This window comes from Pristiophorus japonicus, chromosome 5 (assembly GCF_044704955.1).
Source record: "Pristiophorus japonicus isolate sPriJap1 chromosome 5, sPriJap1.hap1, whole genome shotgun sequence".
Classification (NCBI taxonomy): Eukaryota; Metazoa; Chordata; class Chondrichthyes; family Pristiophoridae; genus Pristiophorus; species Pristiophorus japonicus.
The window spans coordinates 51,707,217-51,732,730 of record NC_091981.1 but is presented as its reverse complement, the minus strand read 5'-3'; the positions used below and the strand labels follow the sequence as shown (position 1 = coordinate 51,732,730).

General features: G+C 44.0%; 1 protein-coding gene across 2 annotated transcripts in view; it reads left to right on the top strand.

The window, feature by feature from the left end:
* cdkal1 (CDK5 regulatory subunit associated protein 1-like 1) overlaps positions 1–18,089 on the top strand; it is a 1,217,472-nt gene extending 1,199,383 nt beyond the window's left edge. For both annotated transcript variants that reach the window (XM_070880626.1, XM_070880627.1), the window contains exon 15: positions 17,573–18,089. In XM_070880626.1, the coding sequence (XP_070736727.1) occupies positions 17,573–17,755 (183 nt within the window). In that variant the 3' untranslated portion in view covers positions 17,756–18,089. The remainder of the gene's footprint in view (positions 1–17,572) is intronic.
* Positions 18,090–25,514: the final 7,425 nt, after the last annotated feature.

Genomic DNA, 25,514 nt, shown 5'->3' with positions numbered 1-25,514 from the left:
TGAGTACAGCAATTAAGAATGGATTGACACCAGAAAATTGGGCTGAATTACTGCAGTGCTGCTACATACTGACTTTTGTGGTGGTGGGGGGGGGGATAAATTACAGGAATTACTGTCAGCAATTTTTGTTTTTTTGTTGTTCTTGTACTGTATGAAAATGTTCTCTTCAGTATTTTAACTTTTGCTATCATTGAAACATTAGGAACAGAAGTAGACCATTCAGCCCCGCGAGCCTGCTCCACCATTCAATTGGATCATGGCTGATCTGCACCTCAACTCCATTTTCTCAACTTTGATTCATCCTTTACCTAACAAATTCATGTTTTAGTGTTATTTTATGATGGTACTTGTTTAATGCATCTTGTTAAATTCTGTTGGAGGCTGCTGTCATTTCACATTTATGATTTTTCTTTGTTCATTGTGCCTACTCAAATTGTTCTACAACTGATAGGACAGAAGAACTATTAAGTGACCTTCAAAGAGTTTCCTCGATGGGTTTACCTATTACACAATGGGGCACTACAAACCTGGAAAGCTTCAGCTTCAATCCCTTGACTGTGTTGAGTTTGGTGATGTTGGCAAGCAGTGCTAGTGGTGGCTTGATTTCCCCTGGGAAGGACAAACAGTCAGGGTTCCTGCTCCCGATCACCATCCAGTGATCTCCGCTGGAAATGCATGTGTGCAAACGTCAGGTGAAGAAGGATCTACTGCTACAATACACCCCATGGTTGAAATAGCCTGCTGATATTGTCAGTTTCTCGTACATAATTAATGGCCATTTGAGTGACCAGCACCCTCAGGAGTATAGCCTTTGTCATCGGGGAGCGGGAGGGAGAGAGGGGGCAGGAAAATTGGCAAGAGAAGAAAATCTGCAGCAAATACATTGGATGGTTTGCCTTTCTAACATCCCTAATAGTCACAGTTAAACTTAACTGAGTGTGAAATTAAATATCTGAATATGATTTAAAAACATCATTTGTTATAATCAGACACACATTAATTGTCAAACCTGCTAGTAATTTCAAGTTACTTACGTGAAAGTATAAATAGCTTGTATTCTATTTTACCCAGTTATCTAATGTAAATCACAATCTCGATCTGCAAACTAGTCTGCACTCTTATAAGAATGAGACCACACGGTGTTGTGTTCATCACTTGCCACTGCTCAGATTCATTAAGATAAATTGATGCTCCAGCGGCTCTGCTCCCTGTGAGTTACCCTTTTCAAGTTCTCCTGGTTTATTTGAAGCCAAACCATAATGTCACTACTCCATTGCTGGGAAGGTGAGCTGCGTCTCTCTTTGTAATGTCAGTAGGAGCTGTCAATTTTCTACAGCTAATCCAGGTGATGCTGCAGTGCTTTTGCTGAGATAGTGATATCAATTGTAGTGACTAGGAATGGGAGATAGAGGATGTAATAAATGGCTGACCAGCTAGTTCACAATTCATTAAAGAGGGAAGAAAGTGGCATATATAGCTGTACACAGCTCAAGATAACTGGGGCTTCAGTGTATTGAAGAACCATGCAGTGGTGGGACAGTTTTCAGTTTGCCACACAGCAAGTTCTGATCTCACCGATTGCAACAGTTGAAGCTGACAAATGAATGCGAGATGATATTCCAAGTTCAGCCCAACACCTTTTACACATTTCCAAATTAAGCATGTTATTATGGCTTGTGAACAGGACAGCTGCCAGTCATTTGCAATGGGAAATAGTGTTGCTCAGGGGAACATAGCTGGAGGGAAAGGAATAAGGGGAAATTTAATAGGGTTGCACAGCATATTAGAGCATTGGTATGGTGTGCATCCACGATTCCCCTCCGCCCGCATACACACACACACACAATGTTCTTAATCTCAGCTGTCCTACCACAGAAATGCAACAAAGTCATTCTCCACTACTCATAGAGTAATATAGATTGAGACGTGGAGAAAATTGCCTTCTTACCCAGAGATAGTATATGTGTAGGAAAGGCTATAAAGAGGGGAAAAGTACAAATATATAATTAAAATCACAATGCAGCCTGGAGATCAGAGAGTAACAGTGACAATAAGTGCAGCTTCCCCAGTAGCCTAGAGGATAAAGGTATTGCCCATTTACACTGAGCTGAACATACCGGAAGGTTCCATGTTCACTTGTTGGTCTGTAATTCAGCTAATCTCTGCTGGAGCTACAGGTGGGAGATTATAGTTCGTCTACCTGGGCAGACAGTTGTAAAATCAGTCAAACAAGCAATTAATCTGAGTATTAATTTTTCATTGTTTTCAATCGTACACAATAAAGCAACACCTCTTCACATCGTTTAGGAATTGAGGTTAATATTGCAGTCATATTCTTGTCAGTGCAGACACTATGAGCAGTGTGATTGTGAGCACTGAAAGGGTCACAGTTGGTAATGGCAGCTGAAACATTTCATACTTTTATAACATCAGACTAATTTTACTGCTTTGTTAATTCTGAGTGATCTAAATCAGTGGGGCTACTGCAGTGGCTTGAAGGAAGGGCAGAAATGCTTTCATATTGGATCACAGATGAGTGCCATTCCTTTTCTGCTTATTTTATTAAAGATCTGGGATAATGTTTGCAAATTTAATCTCCAATGCGCATGCTAGGAACATTGATCCTTCATTTAATTTCCACTCGGTTAAAATTCAGCTTTCATTTGATGTGCTTTGTGTGAGTGTGCATACATTCGCATCTGATCATATCCTCCTTATCATACTTGTGTTCAAGTTGGGTGCCTATCTGGCCTTCAGTGATTTATGGGCATAATTAATTGTTGTGCAGAGGCAGCAGTATTTTTTGTGCGTTAAGAAATCGGTGCCAAATTAAGATTCACATTAATTGTTTGTCTGGAGATTTAACTGGCTGGTATATGGATGTTCAGCTTCACTTGTTCATGAAATCTTTAAATATAAGTTACTCTATTATAAGTAATTCAACGTAACTCCATCAGTGTAGGAATTCTTTCCACTTATTACTGTGGCGTAATCACAGCATGTGATCGAAGGAACACCTTACATCCTTTCATCTTTTCATCTTGTACCATTATTAATCAACCAGAAATGACCTAGAGTCAAAATGTCTTCATTTGTGCTAATAGCTTGCTCATCAATGAGTCTTGATCCAAATATGGACAAAAGAGCTGATTCCAGAGGTGAGGTGAGAGTGACTACCTTTGATCTCAAGGCAGCATTTGACCAAGTGTAGCATAGAAACATAGAAAATAGGTGCAGGAGTTGGCCGTTCGGCCGTTCGAGCCTGCACCTCCATTCAATTAGATCATGGCTGATCATTCCCTCAGTACCCCTTTCCTGCTTTCTCTCCATACCCCTTGATCTCTTTAGCCATAAGGGCCATATCTAACTCCCTCTTGAATATATCCAATGAACTGGCATCAACAACTCTCTGCGGCAGGGAATTCCACAGGTTAGCAACTCTCTGAGTGAAGAAGTTTCTCCTCATCTCAGTCCTAAATGGCCTACCCCTTATCCTACGACTATGTCCCCTGGTCCTGGACTTCCCCAACATCGGGAACATTCTTCCCGCATCTCATCTGTCCAGACCCGTCAGAATCTTATACGTTTCTATGAGATCCCCTCTCCTCCTAAACTCCAGTGAATAAAGGCCTAGTTGATCCAGTCTCTCCTCATATGTCAGTCCAGCCATCCCTGGAATCAGTCTGGCGAACCTTCGCTGCATTCCCTCAATAGCAAGAACGTCCTTCCTCAGATTAGGAGACCAAAACTGAACACAATACTCCAGGTGAGGCCTCACCAAGGCCCTGTACAACTGCAGTAAGATCTCCCTGCTCCTATACTCAAATCCCCTAGCTATGAAGGCCAACATACCATTTGCCATCTTCACCGCCTGCTGTACCTGCATGCCAACTTTCAATGACCGATGAACCATGACACCCAGGTCTCGTTGCACCTCCCCTTTTCCTAATCTGCCGCCATTCAGATAATCTGCCTTTGTGTTTTTGCCCCCAAAATGGATAACCTCACATTTATCCACATTATACTGCATCTGCCATGCATTTGCCCACTCACCTAACCTGTCCAAGTCACCCTGCAGCCTCTTAGCGTTTTCCTCACAGCTCACACTGCCACCCTGTTTAATGTCATCTGAAAACTTGGAGATATTACACTCAATTCCTTCATCTAAATTGTTAATGTATATTGTAAAGAATTGGGGTCCCAGCACTGAGCCCTGCGGCACTCCACTAGTCACTGCCTGCCATTCTGAAAAGGACCCGTTTATCCCGACTCTCTGCTTCCTGTCTGCCAACCAGTTCTCTATCCACGTCAGTACATTACCCCCAATACCATGTGCTTTGATATTGCACACCAATCTCTTGTGCGGGACGTTGTCAAAAGCCTTTTGAAAGTCCAAATACACCACATCCACTGGTTCTCCCTTGTCCACTCTGCTAGTTACATCCGCAAAAAATTCCAGAAGATTCGTCAAGCATGATTTCCCTTTCATAAATCCATGCTGACTTGGACCGATCCTGTCACTGTTTTCCAAATGCGCTGCTATTTCATCCTTAATGATTGACTCCCTCCTTTTTTAAAAAGTGGTGTTACATTAGCTACCCTCCAGTCCATAGGAACTGATCCAGAGTCGATAGACTGTTGGAAAATGATCACCAATGCTTCCACTATTTCTAAGGCCACTTCCTTACTCTGGGATGCAGACTATCAGGCCCCAGGGATTTATCGGCCTTCAATCCCATCAATTTCCCTAACACAATTTCCCGCCTAATAAGGATATCCTTCTCACCAGACCTACTGTCCACGAGTACATCCGGAAGGTTATTTGTGTCTTCCTTCGTGAAGACAGAACCGAAGTATTTGTTCAATTGGTCTGCCATTTCTTTGTTCCTCATTATAAATTCACCTGAATCCGACTGCAAGGGATTTACGTTTGTCTTCACCAATCTCTTTCTCTTCACATATTTATAGAAGCTTTTGCAGTCAGTTTTTATGTTCCCTGCAAGCTTCTTCTCGTACTCTATTTTCCCCCTCTTAATTAAACCCTTTGTCCTCCTCTGCTGAATTCTAAATTTCTCCCAGTCCTCAGGTTTGTTGCTTTTTCTAGCCAATTTATATGCCTCTTCCTTAGATTTAACACGATCTTAATTTCCCTTGTTAGCCACGGCTGAGCCACCTTCCCAGTTTTATTTTTACTCCAGACAGGGATGTCCAATTGCTGAAGTTCATCCATGTGATCTTTAAATGTTTGCCATTGCTTATCCACCATCAACCATTTAAGTATCCTTTGCCAGTTTATTCTAGCCAATTCACGCCGCATACCGTCGAAGTTATCATTCCTTAAGTTCAGGACTCTAGTTTCCGAATTAACTGTGTCACTCACCATCTTAATAAAGAATTCTACCATATTATGGTCACTCTTCCCCAGGGGGCCTCGCACAACAAGATTGCTAATTAGTCCCTGCTCATTACACATCACTCAGTCTAAGATGGCCAGCTCTCTAGTTGGTTCCTCGACATATTGGTCTAGAAAACCATCCCTAATACACTCCAGGAAATCCTCCTCCACCGCATTTCTACTGGTTTGGTTAGCCCAATGAAAATGTAGATTAAAGTCGCTCATGATAACTGCTGTACCTTTATTGCACACATCCCTTATTTCTTGATTGATGCTGTCCCCAACCTCACTACTACTGTTTGGTGGTCTATACAAAACTCCCACTAGTGTTTTCTGCCCTTTGGTATTCCGCAGCTGCACCCATACCGATTCCACATCATCCAAGCTAATGTCCCTCCTTACTATTGCATTAATTTCCCGCCACCCCGCCACCTTTTCCTCTCTGCCTATCCTTCCTAAATGTTGAATACGCCTGGATGTTGAGTTCCCAGCCTTGGTCACCCTGGAGCCATTTCTCCTTGATGCCAATTGCATCATATCCGTTAACTGCTATCTGCGCAGTTAATTCGTCCACCTTATTGCAAATACTCCTCGCATTGAGGCACAGCGCCTTCAGGCTTGTCTTTTTAACACACTTTGCCAGTTTAGAATTTTGCTGTAATGTGGCCCTTTTTGTTTTTTTGCCTTGGGTTTCTCTACCCTCCACTTTTACTATTCTCCTTTCTATCTTTTGCTTCTGCCTCCATTTGATTTCCCTCTGTCTCCCTGCATAGGTTCCCATCCCCCTGCCATGTTAGCTTAACTCCTTCCCAACAGCACTAGCAAACACTCCCCCAGGACATTGGTTCCGGTCCTGCCCGGGTGCAGACCGTCCGGTTTATACTGGTCCCACCTCCCCCAGAACCTGTTCCAATGTCCCAGGAATTTGAATCCCTCCCTTCTGCACCACTCCTCAAGCCACGTATTCATCTGAGCTATCCTGCGATTCCTACTCTGACTAGCTCGTGGCACTGGTAGCAATCCTAAGATTACTACTTTTGAGGTCCTACTTTTTAATTTAGCTCCTAGCTCCATAAATTCGTCTTGTGGGACCTCATCCCGTTTTTTACCGATATCGTTGGTACCTATATGCACCACGACAATTGGCTGTTCACTCTCCCTTTTCAGAATGTCCTGCACCCGCTTCGAGACATCTTTGACCCTTGCACCAGGGAGGCAACATACCATCCTGGAGTCTCGGTTGCGGCCTCAGAAACGCCTATCTATTCCCCTTACAATCAAATCCCCTATCACTGTAGCTCTCCCACTCTTTTTCCTGCCCTCCTATGCAGCAGAGCCACCCATGGTGCCATGAACTTGGCTGCTGCTGCTCTCCCCTGATGAGTTATCCCCCTCAACAGTATCCAAAGCGGTGTATCTGTTTTGCAGGGGGATGACTGCAGGGGACCCCTGCACTACCTTCCTTCCACTGCTCTTCCTGGCTGTGTACCATTTACCTGCGGTAAGACCAACTCGCTAAACGTGCTATTCATGTCATTCTCAGCATCGTGGATGCTCCAGAGTGAATCCACCCGCAGCTCCAGTGCCGCAATGCGGTCCGTCAGGAGCTGCAAGCGGATACACTTCCCGCACACGTAGTCGTCAGGGATACCGGAAGCGTCCCTGACTTCCCACATATTACAGGCGGAGCCTAACACGTGTCCGAGGTCACCTGCCATGACTTAACCCTAAGATAAACTTAATTTGGCAACAACAATGCTAAATGTTACTTACTGATATAGAAAAGAAAAAAGAAAAGCTACTCACCAATCACCAGTCAATCACTTACCCGCTTGGTTGTGACGTCACCTTTCGATTTTTTTCTACTTCTTTGCCTCCCTGCTGAAGCTGCACTGGCTGGCCTCTCCGACTCACGAACTCCCGAGCCTCTCCTCGATGCTGGGCCTTTTGTAGGCCGCCTCGATCTCCCTGCTCCGCCTCCGCCGACTCACGAACTCCTGAGCCTCTGCTCCATCAAGGAGCCCCAGTAAAATTGAAGTCATTGTGAATCACGGGAAAACTCTTCGCTGGCTAGAGTCATACCTAGCACAAAAGATGATGGTTGTGGTTGTTGGAGATCAATTATCAGTCCAAGACATCGCTGCAGGAGTTCTTCAGGTCAGTGATCTAGGCCCAACTATCTTCAGCTGCTTCATTGACAACATAATTGCTGCGGAAGAGCCGATGTTATCGTCAGTTTCCATATATTGAGAGAATTCACTGATTGCTGGCTCTGTGGTTGGGAGGGGGATTCATATTGCAGCCTGTGGAGGAGCAGTGAATGATAGACCGCAATTTCACGATTTCTGAATGAGGCTGTGCATGCGTTTAATCCTGAAGTTGTGGTCAGTTTCAAAGGCGAAATGACAGCGACTGCTCATGCAACGCTCTACGAATGCATTGGCCTCAAATAAGTTTTCCTGGACGCGTTACCCCACGCCACTCTTACACACCTCCAAGTGGATAACTCCAGAACATCTTTTCAGGATTATTAAAGTTGATTACCACCAATTGCTTGGCTGAGGGATGGGCCATGGACCAAAGAAACCTGGAATGGGGAGAAAATGTAATTTCTTAAAATGCTAGAGGAGGGAGAGAAGAAGTTTTTTCAAGTACAGTGTACAGAATTTCAGATTAAAAACAAGCTGCTAAAATGGCAGCCTTTGCTTTTTCGTCAGCTGCTGGTGATTCCTGCGGCCGCCGCCGTTTTCGTCCTTACCTTTACACTGCTGGTAACTGGCAGCGCCATGCTGGATGAAACGGCGGCGTTGTGGAATGTTTACATAGAATCATAGAATGGTTACAGCATGGAAGAAGGCCATTCGGCCCATTGATCCCATGCCAGCTCTTTGCAAGAGCACTTCAGCTAATCCCATTCCCCTGAACCCTGCAGTTTTTTTCCTCTAGGTACTTATCCAACTCCCTTTTCAAAGCCGTGATTGAGTCTGCCTCCACCACCCTTTCAGGCAGTGCATTCCAGATCCTAACCACTCGCTGCGTAAATTTTGTTTTTCTTGTGTTGTTTTGGTTCTTAAATCCCCTTAAATCTGCGTGCTTTGTTTCTCGACCCTTCTCCCAATAGGAACTGTTTCTCTCTACCTACTCTGTCCAGACCTCTCATGATTTTGAACGCCTCTATCAAATCTCCTCTCAATTTTCTCTGCTTGAAAGAGAACAACCCCAGCTTCTCCAATTTATCCATGTACACCACATCAACTGCATTGCCCTCATCAACCCTCTCTGTTACCTCATCACAAAACTCAATCAAGTTGGTTAAACACAATTTGCCTTGAACAAATCCATGCTGGCTTTCCTTACTTAATCCACATTTGCCCAAGTGACAATTTTGTTCCTGATTATTGTTTCTAAAAGCTTCCCCACTACGGAGGTTAAACTGACTAGCCTGTAGTTGCTGGATTTATCTTTACACCCTGTTTTGAACAAAGGTGTAACATTTACAATTCTCCAGTCCTCTGTCATCAACCCCGTTTCTAAGGAGGATTGGAAGATTATGACCAGTACCTCCTCGATTTCTTCCTTCACTTCCCTCAGCGTCCTAGGATACATCCTATCTGGTCCTGCTGACTTACCTATTTTAAATACAGCCAGCTGTTCTAGTACTTCATCTTTATCAATTTTGATCCCATCCAGTATCTCCTCTACCTCCTCCTTTACTATGTCTATGGCAGCAGCATCTTCCTTGGTGAAGACAGATGCAAAGTATTCATTTAATACCTCGGCCGTACCCTCTGCCTCCATGCGTAGCTCTCCATTTTGGTCCCTAATCGGTCCCACCCCTCCTCTCAGTACCCATTTACTATTTATGTGCCTATAGAAGACTTTTGGATTACCTTTTATGTTAGCTGCCATTCTATTCTCATACCCTCTCTTCCCTCTTATTTTCTTTCCTGCTCCTCTGAACTTTCTATATTTAGCCTGATTCTCAGATGTATTTTTGACCTGACATCTGTCATACGCACTTTTTTTGCTTCATCTTTGCGTCATCCAGGGAGCTCTGACTTTAGTCGCCTTACCTTTCGCCCGAGCGGGAATGTACCTCGACAATACTCGAACTATTTCCTCTTGAAAGGCAGCCCATTGCTCTATTACGTTTTGGCTGTCAATCTTCGATTATAATTTACCCTGGCTGGATCCGTTTACATCCCACTTAAATTGGCCTTCCTCCAATTTAGTATTTTTACTGCAGATTGCTATCCATCCTTTTCCATAGCTAATCTAAACCTTAAGATACTATGATCACTGTTCCCTAAATGTTCACCTACTGATGCTTACTCCACTTTACCTACCATTTTCCCCAGAACCAGATCCAGCAATACCTCCTTCTGGTTGGGCCGGAAACATACTGATCAAGAAACTTCTCCTGCACACACTTCAGAAAATCTTCCCCCTCTCAGCCCTTTACATTATTACTATACCAGTCTATATTAGGATAGTTGAAGCCCCCCCACCCCCCCGATTCTCAATACTCTATAGTTCATGTATCTCTCTGTGATTTCTCTGCAAATTGATGTAAATCAGCGTGCAAACCCAACTTAACATCACAAACACGAACTTTGACCATAGCACTAAATTCAGCAGTAACCAGGGGAACTTCCCATTACTTCTTAAAGGAAAATAGTTTGGCAGCTCAGAGAGGGAAAATGAGCAGAAGAGTTATGATTCATTCTCATATTGAGGTCATGTGTAAGTGTGCAAGTATAACTATGTTGGTGGCACCCTCATTCATCTCTGAGTCACAACTTTGTAGGCTCGAGTCTCATTCCAAGACTTGTGTATATAATGTAGCTTGGCACATTAGTGAATTGGCAGAGGTGCTGTTCGCCTGGCGAGAGATTGGGGTCAATATTAATCCCCACAATGACGGACGGACAGGCGGGGTGGGGAGTTTAAAAATTGAAAATCAGGAAACGCGACCCCAATCTGCTGTGTATGCATTTGGCATGATTTCAATGGCGACGGGTTGCGTGGCGTGCATGTATCCAGTCTTGGAGAGGCGGAACACTTTATTGTAATATTTAAAACAGACTCCCACAGTGCAGTTGGGAGCCGGATTGAAATTTAATGGATGTTGGCTGGGCTCGAGAAACCAGGTAACTAAATGGAGACGGGAGCAGGCAGCTGCAAAAAGTAAGTCCTTGTGAGCCAGGAGGAGCCGGAGTGCTACAGCGATCGACCAACCCCCGATCCCCTGTCCAGGACTCGGCATTCTCAAGGTGTGCTTCAGGTGCCTGGACAGATCTGGAGGCGCCCTTCAGTACAGCGAAGGTCTCTGGAATGATTGTGGCATGCTGCATTCTGCACAACATTACGCAGAGGCGAGGATTGGAGCGGCAGAAGGCACAAGGTGCTCATCACAAATCATCTGCAGACGATTCCAATTAAGAGAAGGAGGAAAAGAACAAGGAGGTGGTTGAGGAATTGTCATTTGGGAGCTCCACAACTGCTAATGTATATGCGAAGACCCTGGGATGGAATCATCTACCTATGTTCCCAGTAACCACATCAATTCCCCTGTCAACATTAGTCACACACCTTACCTTCCATCTGTTACTAACCATCACAATGTCCTCTTGCCATGATGCTAAAATAAAAGCCACCACAAAGCAGACTTTCCAATCCACCTATATACGCTTATCCATCCAATGTGACATCAAGAAATCAACTTATCACCCGTATGCATTCTCTTAATGACTGTCTTGTGTGTGCCTTTGCCTATTGTACTGATGTCACGCAGTACTTCCCCAGTGCTTGCAGCATGGCTGGTGCAAGGCTGCTAAATTTCTTCATGGAAGGAGGCCATTTCGGCCCATCGTGTCCGCGCCGGCCGACAAAGAGCTTTCCAGCCTAATCCCACTTTCCAGCTCTTGGTCCGTAACCCTGTAGGTTACGGCACTTCAAGTGCACATCCAAGTACTTTTTAAATGTGGTGAGGGTTTCTGCCTCTCCCACCTTTTCAGGCAGTGAGTTCCACATCCCCACCACCCTCAAATCCCCTCTAAACCTCCGACAAATTACTTTAAATCTATGCGTCCTGCTTCTTGACCCCTCTGCTAAGGGGAATAGGTCCTTCCTTGCCACTCTATCTATGTGCTGTCAAGTCGCGGAGAAGTACCACCAACGTTGTCACCGCAAGATCCTACAAATCCCCTGGGAGGACAGGCGCACCAACGTTAGCATCCTCGACTAGGCCAACATCCCCAGCATTGAAGCACTGACCACACTTGATCAGCTCCGCTGGGCAGGCCACATGGTTTTGCATGCCAGGCACGAGACTCCCAAAGTAAGTGCTCGACTCTGAACTCCACGGCAAACGAGCTAAAGGTGGGCAGTGGAAACATTACAAGGTCACCTTCAAAGCCTCCCTGATAAAGTGCAACATCCCCACTGACACCTGGGAGTCTCTGGCCAAGGACCGCCCTGGAAGAAGTGCATCCGGAAGGGCGCTGAGCTCCTTGAGTCTCGTCGCCGAGAGCATGCAGAAATCAAGCGCAGACAGCGGAAAGAGCGTGCGGCAAACCAGTCCCACCCACCCCTTCCCTCAATGGCTATCTGTCCCACCTATGACAGAGACTGTGGTTCTCGTATTGGACTGTAAAGCCACCTAAGAATTCATGTTAAGAGTGGAAGCAAGTCTTCCTTGATTCCGAGGGACTGCCTATGATGATCTAGACAGCTTATAATTTTGTACACCTCAGTAACGTCTCTCCTTAGCCTTCTCTGTTCCAAAGAAAACAAACCCAGCCTATCCAATCTTTCCTCATAGCTAAAATTCTCCAGTCCAGGCAACATCCTCGTAAATCTCCTCTCTACCCTCTCGAGTGCAATCACATCTTTCCTGTAATGTGGTGGCCAGAACTGCACGCGGTGCTCTAGGGGGACTCTGCAAATGTCCTTGCTGGTTAACCTTGAGGAGCTGGTGGCTTGGAATGTCAAATCAATCTTCTTCTTGTTCTTTACTCTCCTCCCTCTTCTTGGTCACCCACTGGGTGGGTAGGCTGCAGTTTTTGGGTGTGTGATATGAGGAGGGCACAAGAGTGGAGTTGTGGTGATGGAGGGCGGAAAAGCATGATGTGCATGCTAGAAGGAGGATAACATATGAGGACACCAGCATTTTTTATCCTTTCAACCCCGCCACTGGCCAAGGGCTCAGCCATGCTCCTGCCAAAAATTGCCTGCACTGTCTCCTCCAAGGGGGTGAGGTAAGGCCAGGATTGGAAGATGTGCCTCCTGATTGGTGCAGATTGTTGGTAGATGAGTGATTGGGGGTGGGGGTCGTGCATTGAGCAGTGTGTGAGGCTAGTGATGCAGTTGGTAGAGACACTTTTGAAGATACATTCACTAATCTTTACTAGTGGTCTGAGGTCATGAAGCAGCTTTGGGCACTGGAGCCAGGTGGTAGGGGCGACACTGCTGGCAGTGACGGCCTTGGTTATGTACTTCACATTGTTCTTTCTGGAGGGCCTTCTGGCCCCTGTGGGTAGAGAGCCTGTCTTGCAGTGATGACTCCTGCACAAAGCTGGAATGTTCCTTGCAAGATTCTGGGTGCCCCTTCCCTGGCTTATTGAGCCATTTGTGTTAGTGCTGAGGCATTTTTCCCATTTTTTGACGTTAGAAAGGAAATTTAGCTTTAAGAGCTTAATAAACACATTTGCGACTTTTTAATGTTAAATAATTTTTAAAAGGCAGAAAGGGCTGAAAACTGCATTGTTTCACTTCATTTTAATTTGTATTGCTTCAGTGTGCATGGCGCCTTTATTTCTCAGACCGCTTCATTCCCCATAATTCCTTGCGAGCTCCACAGCCTTACGTCCAGAGGCTGTGGGAAGCTGCAACACTGCACCTGCATGCAAACTTCGGGTGGGATGCCTCCAGCAATGCCACCAGGATGGCATTGCACCTCAGGTAAGCGCTGCACCAACAATCTCCATTCCCCCCCAGATGAATTTTGCTTCGTTAGCATTGCGGCCATTTTCAGCAACCATTAACTACAGTTCCCGGTAATGCCGGCACCTTTACTGGCTAAAACAAATTTCTCCCCCAAGGAACCCAAGTGGGGTGTCACATTAACTGACAGGATTACATTTGTTTGGAGGGTGACTTTGTGATTTTAAAAATGGCTTCAGTTAAGTATTCTTGGATGGCGAAGTTCCTCTTTTTTTGAATGGCACCACCCTCATGCATAAATGCTTGGAAATGTTTATTTTCCTTGATTGTCAAAATGTAGCAGAACAGTGTAAATCTGATCTGCATGTGATGACACTTCTCCTTTAAGCCATTGTTTTCTGCCTTTTTGAGATATCTTTACGCTACACTGTCCTGACCAAGGTGATGAGTGGGCACCTTTTCCCCCCGGCCTCTGTTAATATTGTACTGAAACTGACCACTCGGTCCAGCGAGGGCCCATGGTGACTCTCCTGTTTTTGCTTTTTCTGTGGAGAAGTACGGCCCTGTTTTCAGTATCATCCCATGACTGAGTGTGGGAAATTGGCGTGTGATGGATTGTGGCACAAACCCATGCTGCAGGCTGTTGGACTGAACTGCTTTTAGATCAAAGTGTTTATTTGAAGCAAGATAGAAAGTATTTAAGCAACCAGTTTCCAATAAAAAGTTGTTGCTTCATTTTTCTTGAGCAATGGCATTTCAGGCACTATAATACATTAACAAGCCACCTTTTGTAGATTATTCATTGGGATTCAGAGGTATCTGAATCCAGTGTTCATTTAATTTTATCATAAAATTGGTTCCAGTAATTGGTGGCATTTCAATTTGCAAGTTGTTGAATTTCTGTTAAATTCTATCTTTGTATCATATACTACAGCATATAACTTCATTTTATCTGTGGCACTTGCTAATTAGTAGAAATTGTCTGTCTCCCAGGCAGCTCCAATTAGAAATTTAAGCCAACATTCTAAGATTTAGCAAATTTTAAGCTTATATAAATTAGTGAGAGAGCTTCTTTTTCAACCAAAAAGGGACAGCTTATAATTTGCTTTTTCAGTCTACAGCAAATCCAGATTAGCAGGATTACTAATTAGCCTTCAAGTAATGACATATTCTCCCATTAAAACTTGTTATGTAAGAGTGATGGTGCTGAAAGAGGGGCTGTGAGATCACGCAAAGATTTGACCATTTTTAGGTGTTAATGGAAAACTGGTGAAAGAATGTAAGTAATTACGGTTTGCATTGAAATCAATCCTGTTTAAATATATAACAATAATAACGCCTTTGGGGTTCAATGAGTGAAAACCTTGGTTTTCAAACTAGCAGAAAAGGAAAAGTGTTGGGCAGGGACATTCCTCTGCGAGACCACCAATTAGAAAGGCAAATGGCAGAACTTGGTTTCAGAAAGAATAAAATCTTTTTCTGGAAATCTTCAGGAATTATTCAGGTTTGGTTTGTGCTATTCAGTCCATTGCAGGTTTTAAAATCTAATCTTTTGACAATTCCATCTTCTGGCTGTCAGAATGATATTACCAGAAGATCTGTTTAGTTCCCCAAGGTCTACTGGTTTGGTTTTCTCTAACAATAATTACAGGACTGCAGATCTGTCTCTTTTAGTTTCTCTTGATTTCTTTGCTGTATCATTATTGCACTGATCTGTCTTTTCTGTGGTAAGAGAGGATTTGTCAGGAAAGCCTTGAGGATTACGTACAAAACTGATGTCAGAAATGAGAAGCGGGACTCGTGTTGATTGATCTAAAACAGGATCTTGCACTACAGCAGTCAAATACCAACTGATACTGGGCCTCGAGAGATTGGGGGACTAGGGGTGAAAATATTGGAAAAGTGCAAACAAACGACAACCCTTTCAAGAAGTCTGAGATCAATAAAAAGTTGGAAGAATGCAGGAAATAGATCATTGCTGGGTTTTGTCAAGTTAAAATTCCAGGAAGAATGTTTCGAATCTATAGAACATTACTATTGATGTCTGCTGTGTCTTGTTACTTCTCAGTTGTGTTGTACAGTAAGGAGCATATGGTTAAATAAGCAAAGGAATTACTGATCAAGACCTGATAAATACATCTTACCTGGCACAGACATGGGGGGGACGATTTTCACTTTTGGGAGAGAGATGGAAAACTAGCAAAGGAATGTCAGGCGGGTTATGTAACAAGCGCCCAATCCGCTATCATCAGCTTTCTGACCCCACCAGAAGTGGGGTCTTCCTCATCATGTGGTCTGTTCCTGTTTGGTGCCTCACCAAGAGAAATGATTCTTTCCTTGCACTGTTGTGCAACACACATTAGCCAACCCATATCTTAGGCAGCACATTGTATGATACCTTCAACCCACTCAGGGACCAAAGTCTTTGCTTGAAGACCCTGAATATCTGTTCATGATCTTCGCTCTGATTCTCCATCCCAGTACCGGAATTCCTTAGTTGCTAAATGAGCGCAGCTTAACTCATACTTTTGAGAAGCCATTCTTCCATCCTGTCACCTCCATTGAAAGAAGGGGCACACAAGATTGCAAATGCAGGTGTCAGGTAAACTACCAGGGAATTAGGAGCCAACATGCATGATTCCTTGCTGATGGTCACAAAACATCTGTACATTGAGGGAGTAGAATGCTTCGCAGTTGACATATTGCCCTGGATTGCAGGGTTCGAATGGCTATATGGATGCAGTGAATAACTTGATGTGTCATAAAAGTCATACTTCGTCTGCTGTTGTCACTCCAGGGAGAAGTGGCTATGTCATGGAATATGGAATCATAACATTCGGTGCAATAGTGACTAGCAAATTGACTAATAAACTGTGGGCCATGGGGGAGCAGATGGTGCCAGAAGTATATTAGTTAAGGTCTTTGTTACTACTAGCAGTGCTGCGTAATGAGAGAAATATGGCAGCAGATCTTCCTACAATGGGTTGTAAATGGAAATTGAAAATTGAGGTGCGTCACACTGAATGGGTGTCATTGCTGCCCGAATTAGTCATGCACTCCTCAAGCAGTGCTCCTCTGACTTATCGAGCTTGGTTTAGAATTGATGATACACCTGCTGAGTGTAGTGGGTTCACTCTTGATGATTTCATCAGCCTGAGGCTGCTGCTGCCAATGCTGCTCTTCTTCCAGCTCCATAGGGGTACAGCAGCATAGTGGTTATGTTACTGGACTAGTAATCCAGAGGCCTGTACTTAGGGTCCAGAGATATGAGTTAAAATCCCACCATGGCAGCTGGGGAATTTAAATTCAGTTAATTAAATAAACCTGGAATTTAAAAAAAAAAACTAGAAACTACCAGATTGATGTAAAAACCCATCCTGTTCAATAATGTCATTTAGGGAAGGCCTGTCTGGCCTATATGTGACTCCAGAAGATCACCACCACCTTCTCGAGGGCAATTAGGAATGGACATTAAATGCTAGCCTTGCCCACATCCTGTGAATGAATTTTTTTAAATATGCACTGTTCAGTGAGCAATAGGAACAGGAAAGATCCAAGGGAGATTTAAATCAGATGGGGAAGAAGTAAAGGAGGGAAATCCCAAAACTATCAACAATAATACATACAATAAAATGGAGGGCAGAGATCTAATAAAAAGCATCCCTCACTTTATTAACTGAAATAAGTAAACTCTCATTGGATATGTGGTAGATGTGAAGAGTAGAAGTCAAAGGTTTTTGTTACACATTTCTCCCCTTTTACTCTCTAATAAGTCCTTCAAATCATAATCCTTAATTGCTTTGACCAGTATTTAGTAATTAGTAATGCTCAGAAATGTTGCACCTGAGGAAGAGATTATATTTGGTTGATGGACAACTTCAATTTTCATGCTTAACTGAAATCTTGATAGCGTTATGGGTGAGTAAAGCTATAGTGCATTCCAAAATGTGGTGAGCTATGTTAAGAATGTAAAAAGAAGGAATTAGCAGATTATATAATAACAATAGATTACATGTATTGCCAAGCTTGATGGAAAGATCGATAAATTCAGCTTTTCAATCTTCTAAAGTTTTACGCCCATCACCTATTTGTAATGTGATTTAATTCTGAAAAGTGTGTATCGCCTCAGGGTTGGACCTTTTGTGCTTACTCAAATTTAGTAGTGATGTTACTGTCCTGGAAAATGGTGACACCAAATAAACAATATAATAATTTCTCTGTTTCTATCTCTAGGAATTCAAGGCCCTTAATGAGAACGGCACAGCTCTTCCTGCACATCACTACTGGGGCAGTGAGAAGTCCTTCAGTACAAGCCTGTTGCCTTGGAACCTGAAAGGCCCAAGAGTAAAGATAGTGTCTGTTGGCCTGGCTGTGTTGGCAGTGATAACGGCTGTAACTATGGCAATATTCAGATAGGTCTTTTGATGTCAACTGAGCTGCCTTCTACCTGAAAAGATGTCTGGGAAATGTTGTCTCAGGATTTTCACACAATACTGAGAATGCTTTAATTTAGATGTATGGTTGAACTTTAAAGACTATCTTTTGATTTTATTTAATTTTATCTTGTTTAAGTCAAATTGGTAATTTTTTATTTTTCTGCCCATGATTATTTCAATGCAAGATCATGCAGTTAGCTGTGTACCATGCTAACCAATGAGAACAGTATTTTTATTCACACTGTATACTCATCTGTGTTCATGTTTGAGATTTTAAGTGTACAAGACTCAATAAAGCATACGTGTTTTGCACAGTTCTGTGGCCAGCTGTAAATGTGTTACCTTCCCTTTCTTACTATATGTGCAATTCTAGTCTCTTCAGATATTACAGTATCAAAACTATCACACTGACACCTACTATCACTGTATGATCAGATGATCAGATCAGCCATGATCTTCTTGAATGGCGGAGCAGGCTCAAGGGGCCAAATGGCCTACTCCTGCTCCTATTATGTTCTTATGTAGGTGAAACCCTGCTGCTGGAAGCAGTTACAAGGAACAAGTCACCTTGTAACTTCACCACTGGCAAAGTGAAAACTTAAATTGAAACAGCGGCAAATCTGTCAGCTTTTGTTTACAGCATGGGCTCCAGTAACGGAATGAACTGATGAATGTGTGCCACCTCGAGCAGCTTTCTTCTACTGTCAGACCAAAATGTGGCTTTCATAAACCATCCCATTTTATATACAATATTACATAATGTCACTTGGCACACTCCCGTGACCCTGCTGGGCAGGGAAGTCAAAGCACAGAGAGTTAATTATAATTTTAAAATTACTTTTACTCTTTGTTTTAATTACAGTGCTTCTAATGAGATTTTTATTAACCAGATAAACAGGGGCAGAGTGTGTCAGTTTGAATGCTGCTAGATTGTATTTGGTGTGTTCATAGTCCTGCTTTACCGTGCAAGTATATTGTCGTTGCCTATGTTAATGTTTTTGGTATTGAGGGGAATCATCATTTAATGGAAAGATAGTGAGTAGACTGTAGTTAGCAGATACAGTAGTGTTGGATCTTAGTGCTTTGGATATGATTTTAAATCAAAATTCATAGATCGGCTGTGAAAAATAAGGGGAAACAGTTACCACATAGAGTATGCCTTTGTCGGTAAAATATCCTAAAATGGTCAGACCACTGACTTAAAATTTACTGATTTTATCATTTAATCTCAGAAGAAATTTACGAGGAAACTAGCCAACCAGCTAATTATGCTGATTTATTCAAAACATCTTTCCCTCTGGCTACACAGTATGAGGGCACCATCACCAGCAGCACATTTCAGTCCAATGCTGCAACTGGTTTACAAGTAAAATTATCTTTGAATGTTAATTTCCCCATAGCCCTGTAATTATTTAAAGAAAACTCCTCACATAGAGGCAGCGATTTTACTAACCTCGGTGGGTCCATGGCGGGCGATGTTGATGGTGGGTCCCGACCCCGCTGCTGTCTCTATCCCAGCCTCTGAAATGGTTTTCTGTTGATGGGACTTGTTAAGTTCGTTCAGCGAGTTTGCTGGCCAATTAGAGGAAGCGGGCTGGTGGCGTCATTTGATGATGCATCATCAACCGGTTTCGTTAAAGCGACCATGGACAAATTTATTTTGACATTTTTGCTCTCAGTGTTCTACAGCATTGAGATGCTGCAAGCACTGACAAGCACTGCACAAAGGAGCAGGGCTGCATCCAGGCTCTCCCATGGCTCCCTCCATATGCTTTCTTCTCTCAGAGGGTTGTAAATCTATGACATTCTCTGCCCCAGAAACTGTGGAGGTTGGGTCATTGAATATATTTAAGGTGGAGATAGACAGATTTTTGAGCGATATGGGAATAAAGGGTTAGAGGGAGCGGGCAAGGAAGTGGAGCTGAGTCCATGATCAGATCAGCCATGATCTTATTAAATGGCGGAGCAGGCTCGAGGGGCCAGGTGGCCTCCTCCTACTCCTATTTCTTACGTTCTTATGGAGGGAGTCACATCACGCAGGAAGGCCCTCTTCCCTTCCCACGGGCAGAAGAGACCTTCCCAGGAGATCAACACAGCCTGGTTTTACATTGCAGAGGAGGTCACAAGCAGGGTGTGGTCAGAAGGACCAGGCTTCAGTGCCGCAAACTTTTCAACCTCATCCTGCTGTGCCTCTCATCACATCCCCATCACTCTGCCTTCCTACCCTACATCCTTACTCTCACCAACTTACCTTGCACCTCCTTCCATCCCTCTCTATCTACATTATCACATCCCCATCTCACTAGTCACCTTCATCCTAGTGCAATCATACTAAGTAACAAGGCACAAGGGTAGGCATTGGGTGTTTTATGCAATGTTCATGTAAAGTTTCTGTTAAACTGATGTCAAACATTGAAACCTTTATTTTCAACACTTTGCGTTCTTGGACAGATTTGCATGCACCTGTGGAAGTGGCTTAGTGAGTTGCAGTGAATGGTGAGACATAACAATAACCCCTGCAATAGTGATGAGTGTGAAAGGAATGGCTTGAGCATTGTAAGACACTTTATGGTGCTGCTGTGGGGTGGTACCTACTTGGCATATCATTTGGCAGCCAGTATCTACGGCGTCATGTGAAGTAAATCTGGCCGTGTTGAGGCCATCACTGGTTCCCGGGCAGCAATGTGGTCGGGTGCTGATGCATTCTGTCTTGTGTAGCATCAGGTGATTGTGGAGAGGGTTGGTGATGTTGTTGGTGCTGCTTGCGTGCCTGGTGCTGCTGGTGTTGGGGTTGATCGTGGTGGGCTTCTGAGGACCAAGGTGAGTGAGTATAAAGGGCACCCATGCTGATGGAATAGATGGCAGGTGACGTAGAGATAAGCGATCTGTCACTGATATGAGGGGTAATGAGGTCAGACTGGATGGAGACTTGTGTAAAGACTTGCACCATGCTAAAGTTGTTGTGGAAACACAGGGAGGAAGAGTTTGTGGCTGAGGGAAGATATCTCTGTAAGGTGGGAGCATTTTACATTTGAAGCTGTCAACTCATCACCTGATTTAATGGCCACTGAGCTCCTGCCTAGATGTGGTCACCGACCAACGCGGACACTGTGGGCGAGCGGTCAAATGCAGAAGGTGAGCTGAAATTCATTAGAGCCACTAATTACCTGAATTGGGTCTCCTGCTGTGAACCCGCCGCTGCGTGTCAGGTGTGCCCAGTGCTAACAGCCCTGACATCGGGGAAAGGTCCGTGGCCGACAGATTCACAGCGGGGTCCTGACCCGCTGGGGGAAAAAAAACACTTCACCACCTGACCCGCCACCAATCGCACCACCCCCGCCCCTCCAAAATCTAGCCATTCAGTGATGCAATGTGCTGAATGGTAGGGCACAGATCTTGAGGGGGGACAAAGAGATGAGTGGGAGAATTAAACAAATAAAAATCACCTTTTATAATATAACGTGTAATAGTGACCATTAGCTTCATGAGGTTACTGTGCATTAAACTGCTCCAGTCCTATAGCAATGCGCTCTTTTGGAGCACACTGCGTAGTCAGAGGGTTTGTGGGGGAGGTGATGTGTGTGTCATTTTTTCTGTGACTTGGAACCTCAACAACAACAACTTGCATTTATATAGCACCTTTAACATAGTAAAATGTCACGACGCTTCACAGGAACGTAATCTGACAAAATTTGACACACAGCCACAGAAAGAGATTAGGACAGGTGATCAAACACTTGGTCACAGAAGTAGATTTTAAGGAGCATCTTTAAAGGAGAAGAGAGAGGCGAAGGGGTTTAGGGAGGGAATTCCAGAGCTAAAAGCCAAGACAGCTGAAAGTACGGCCACCAATGGAGAGGTAAAGAAAATCAGGGTTGCTTAAGAGGTGAGTATTGGAAGAACGCAGAGTACTTGGAGGGTTGGAGGAGGTTACAGAGATGGTGGGGCGAGGATAAAGAAAGATTTGAACACTAGAATGAGAATTCCAAATTTCAGCATCATTGGTAATGTATAAATCTTAAATTAAAATTCCCATTAGTTTCCATATATCTTAAGCTAGCTGTGGACACTAGTAAATTTACATGTTCTGATTTAGTATTTATCCACCAGTGAGGTAGCAATGCTATAACAACAGACCGTCCCACACATCCGAGCCTATGAAATTCAAACCGATAAACCAGCCAGTAAAAAGCACAAGTAAGTAAACAGAGCCGAATTGTCTCGGCTTCATGGAAACACACCAGGAACAAGCTTTTCAGCAATCAGTAGTTTTTCGGTCTCTCGATTTTGCACAACTTTTTAGATTCTGTTGCTTTCATTTTCAACATTAAAGCTATCGAGCATATTGGTTTGACTTTGTGGCTGTAAATGAGTTAATAATTGTGTGGTGATGTCATCGGTACAGTAATTGACACCATTCCTGCAAGAAGCCAATTTCTATCTAAATATTCTGTGAATTGTGAAAAATTAATGTGACCCAGTGTCACACTTTAACCTTTACCCACAATCCCCTACCATAGTGTCATAAACCTGCAGTCAAGAGAAGCAATTATAATTTCACAGTTTAAAATTAAATCTCTTCCCATGTGCTTGATAGTAATAGGAGATGTCACATTGAGGCAACATAGCAATTCCGAACCATGAGACGCTCACTGGCCTCAAGACTGAATTGTATTTTGCAAAACCCAAGCCAAAGAAATGCCTGGAAAGAAACATTATTTTCAGCACAGGTAACACTAAATGTAGTTAGCACTTAAGAGTGCGAGCAGAATTTTGCAAGCATGGCTATTTTTTCCCCCAAATCAAACCTCACAAAAATATGATTTGTGGTGCATCACTCATTAGTTTGAAGCAGCCAACTGACCTCTAGTCTCATTGTTGCTTTCCAATGTGTCGGTTGATGACTGCGCTGTGCTTCTTGTCTGTATCAAGGCGTTAAGGAGTACGTGAGTGACTGCTTACTCTCTCCACATTGCTTCAATCTCGTCAATAAAATGCACCAGCACACACCAGCATTTACCTTTGGGTCATTTCTGAATAGTTTCTGAAATTGTTTTCAAAACAAACACAGCATTGACACCCTGGGTTCTCTACAGATCATATCAATTTTTCATCTTTTACTAAATAAACTCACTCGGAAATAAAATGCTGTACCCTACAGCAGAGAGGCAAAATAGGTGACGGGCTTATCTGTTTCTTTCTGTTTGACATCTGTGATCTGAGCTGTTTGGATATATTTAATCTGCAAAGGCCTGTTTGAATATGTTACAGAAGAAAAGTTGTGCAATTATATGGCTAGAAATTGGTCTGGGCTCATTTTTGGGCCCAGAATCGGCGTGACACAGGCAGCGTCCACTCCAACCAGGAGGCACAAGGCCAGCCCAAAATTGGGCTTTGGACCTCATTAATATTATTTGAGCAAACTCCACAGGAACATCGCCCATTTGAAGAAGGAAGATTTTCGAGCCAATTACTTTGTCGAATACAGGTACCAGGAGGGGGGCAATTTGGGATATTGTGTACCTGACAGAGCACTGCTGCTTCTGGCTCCACGGGAATGATTTTTAAAGGTTGTTTTGTTGGCAGATGGTGCTTGGGCTGCAGCAGGTGCTGGAGAATCCTGAGCAGAGCAGACCAAGCTCGGGCTCTGCTTATCGCAAAGCAATTTCTGCCAGGAGGCCTCAGGTACATTTGTAAGCTGCCTCACGCCTGTTTAAGGCAACTACCAGGGACGCCTCAAAAAATGGTCTGCCCATTTTCATGTCGGATGTTTTACAAGTGTCCTTCACCCACGTGTCGTTGGTCCATGAAATTGGGTTTCGTTGCACCCAATTTCTGACCACAAATTGGGCACAATGATGCCCAATTTCTACCCCGTAATCCCTGGTTGTTGAAAACAACAGTTCTCCACTGAGCCCTGCAATATACATCTGTAGAACATGTTCTAATTGGTGCTGGATCGCATTGTGCAGGATTCAGGGATTCCTATTATGAGATGGCTTGTACTGTACATTGTATTGCAGATGCAGTCTGATGAATACCTCATGTAGCAATAATATAATCGTTTTAATTGTAGTCTTAACCCAGTTAATGTAATTGTCACCAGCCTCCGCCTGCTCCACGACGACATGCAAGTTGTGATCCTTACCAACGGATCCATTACAGACCCAATCCACGTCCGGACCGGGGTCAAATAAGGCTGTGTCATCGCGCCAACCCTCTTCTCAATCTTCCTCGCTGCCATGCTCCACCTCACACTCAACAAACTCCCCGCTGGAGTGGAACTAAACTACAGAACCAGTGGGAACCTGTTCAACCTTCGCCGTCTCCGGGCCAGATCCAAGACCGTCCAAACCTCTGTCGTCAAGCTACAGTACGCGGACGACGCCTGCATCTGCGCACATTCAGAGGTTGAACTCCAAGTCATAGTCAACATCTTCACTGAGGAGTACAAAAACACGGGCCTTACACTAAACATCCGTAAGACAAAGGTCCTCCACCAACCTGTCCCCCGCCGCACAGCACTGTCCCCCAGTCATCAAGATCCACGGCGCGGCCCTGAACAACGTGGACCATTTCCCATACCTCGGGAGCCTCTTATCAACAAGAGCAGACATTGACGACAAGATTCAACACCACCTCCAGTGCACCAGTGGAGCCTTCGGCCGCCTGAGGAAAGGAGTGTTCAAAGATCAGACCCTCAAATCTGCCACCAAGCTCATGGTCTACAGGGCTGTAGTAATACCTGCCCTCCTGTATGGATCAGAGACATGGACCATATGCAGTAGACACCTCAAATCGCTGGAGAAATACCATCAACAATGTCTCCGCAAGATCCTGCAAATCCCCTGAGAGGACACATGCACCAATGTTAGCGTCCTCGACCAAACCAACATCCCCAGCATTGAAGCACTGACCACACCCGATCAGTTCCGCTGGGCAGGCCACATTGTTCGCATGCCTGACACAAAACTCCCAAAGCAAGCGCTCTACTCAGAACTCCTTCACGGCAAACAAGCCAAATGTGGACAGAGGAAATGTTTCAAGGACAACCTCAAAGCTTCCATGATAAAGTGCAACATTCTCACCAACACCTGGGAGTCCCTGGCCAAAGACCGCCCTAAGTGGAGGAAGTGCATCTGGGACGGTGCTGTGCACCTCGAGTCTCATCGCCAAAAGCATGCAGAAACCAAGTGCAGGTAGCGGAAGGAGCATGCGGCAAACCGGGGGCACACATCCACCTCCATGGCACGAACCTGGTATTGCAGTACTTCCAGGAACGGTGCAGTGGCTCTAGGCCTTTTGGCTAAGAGCATTGGCGCAGAGTGATCCTTGAATGGGCCCAAGGTGACCTCTGGCATTTGTAATCTGACAAGATGATCTGACAAAGAATTGGAAAGATTGGCAACGAATAAATAAATAAATAAATAAATAAAAAATTAAGAAAAATAAATTAAATAAATAAATAAATAAATAAAAACACCAGTCCCACCCACCCTTTCCCTCAATGACTGTCTGTCCCACCTGTGACAGGGACTGTGGTTCTCGTATTGGACTGTTCAGTCACCTAAGAACTCATTTTTAGAGTGGAAGCAAGTTTTCTTCGATTCCGATGGACCGTGGACTGCCTATGATGAATGTAATCCAGTGCCTTGTATCCGTTTTTATTCTAGCTGAGAACTGTTACCAATTTTATTGATTTACCTAAAAATAAACGGATCTATGACCGTCACAGCATT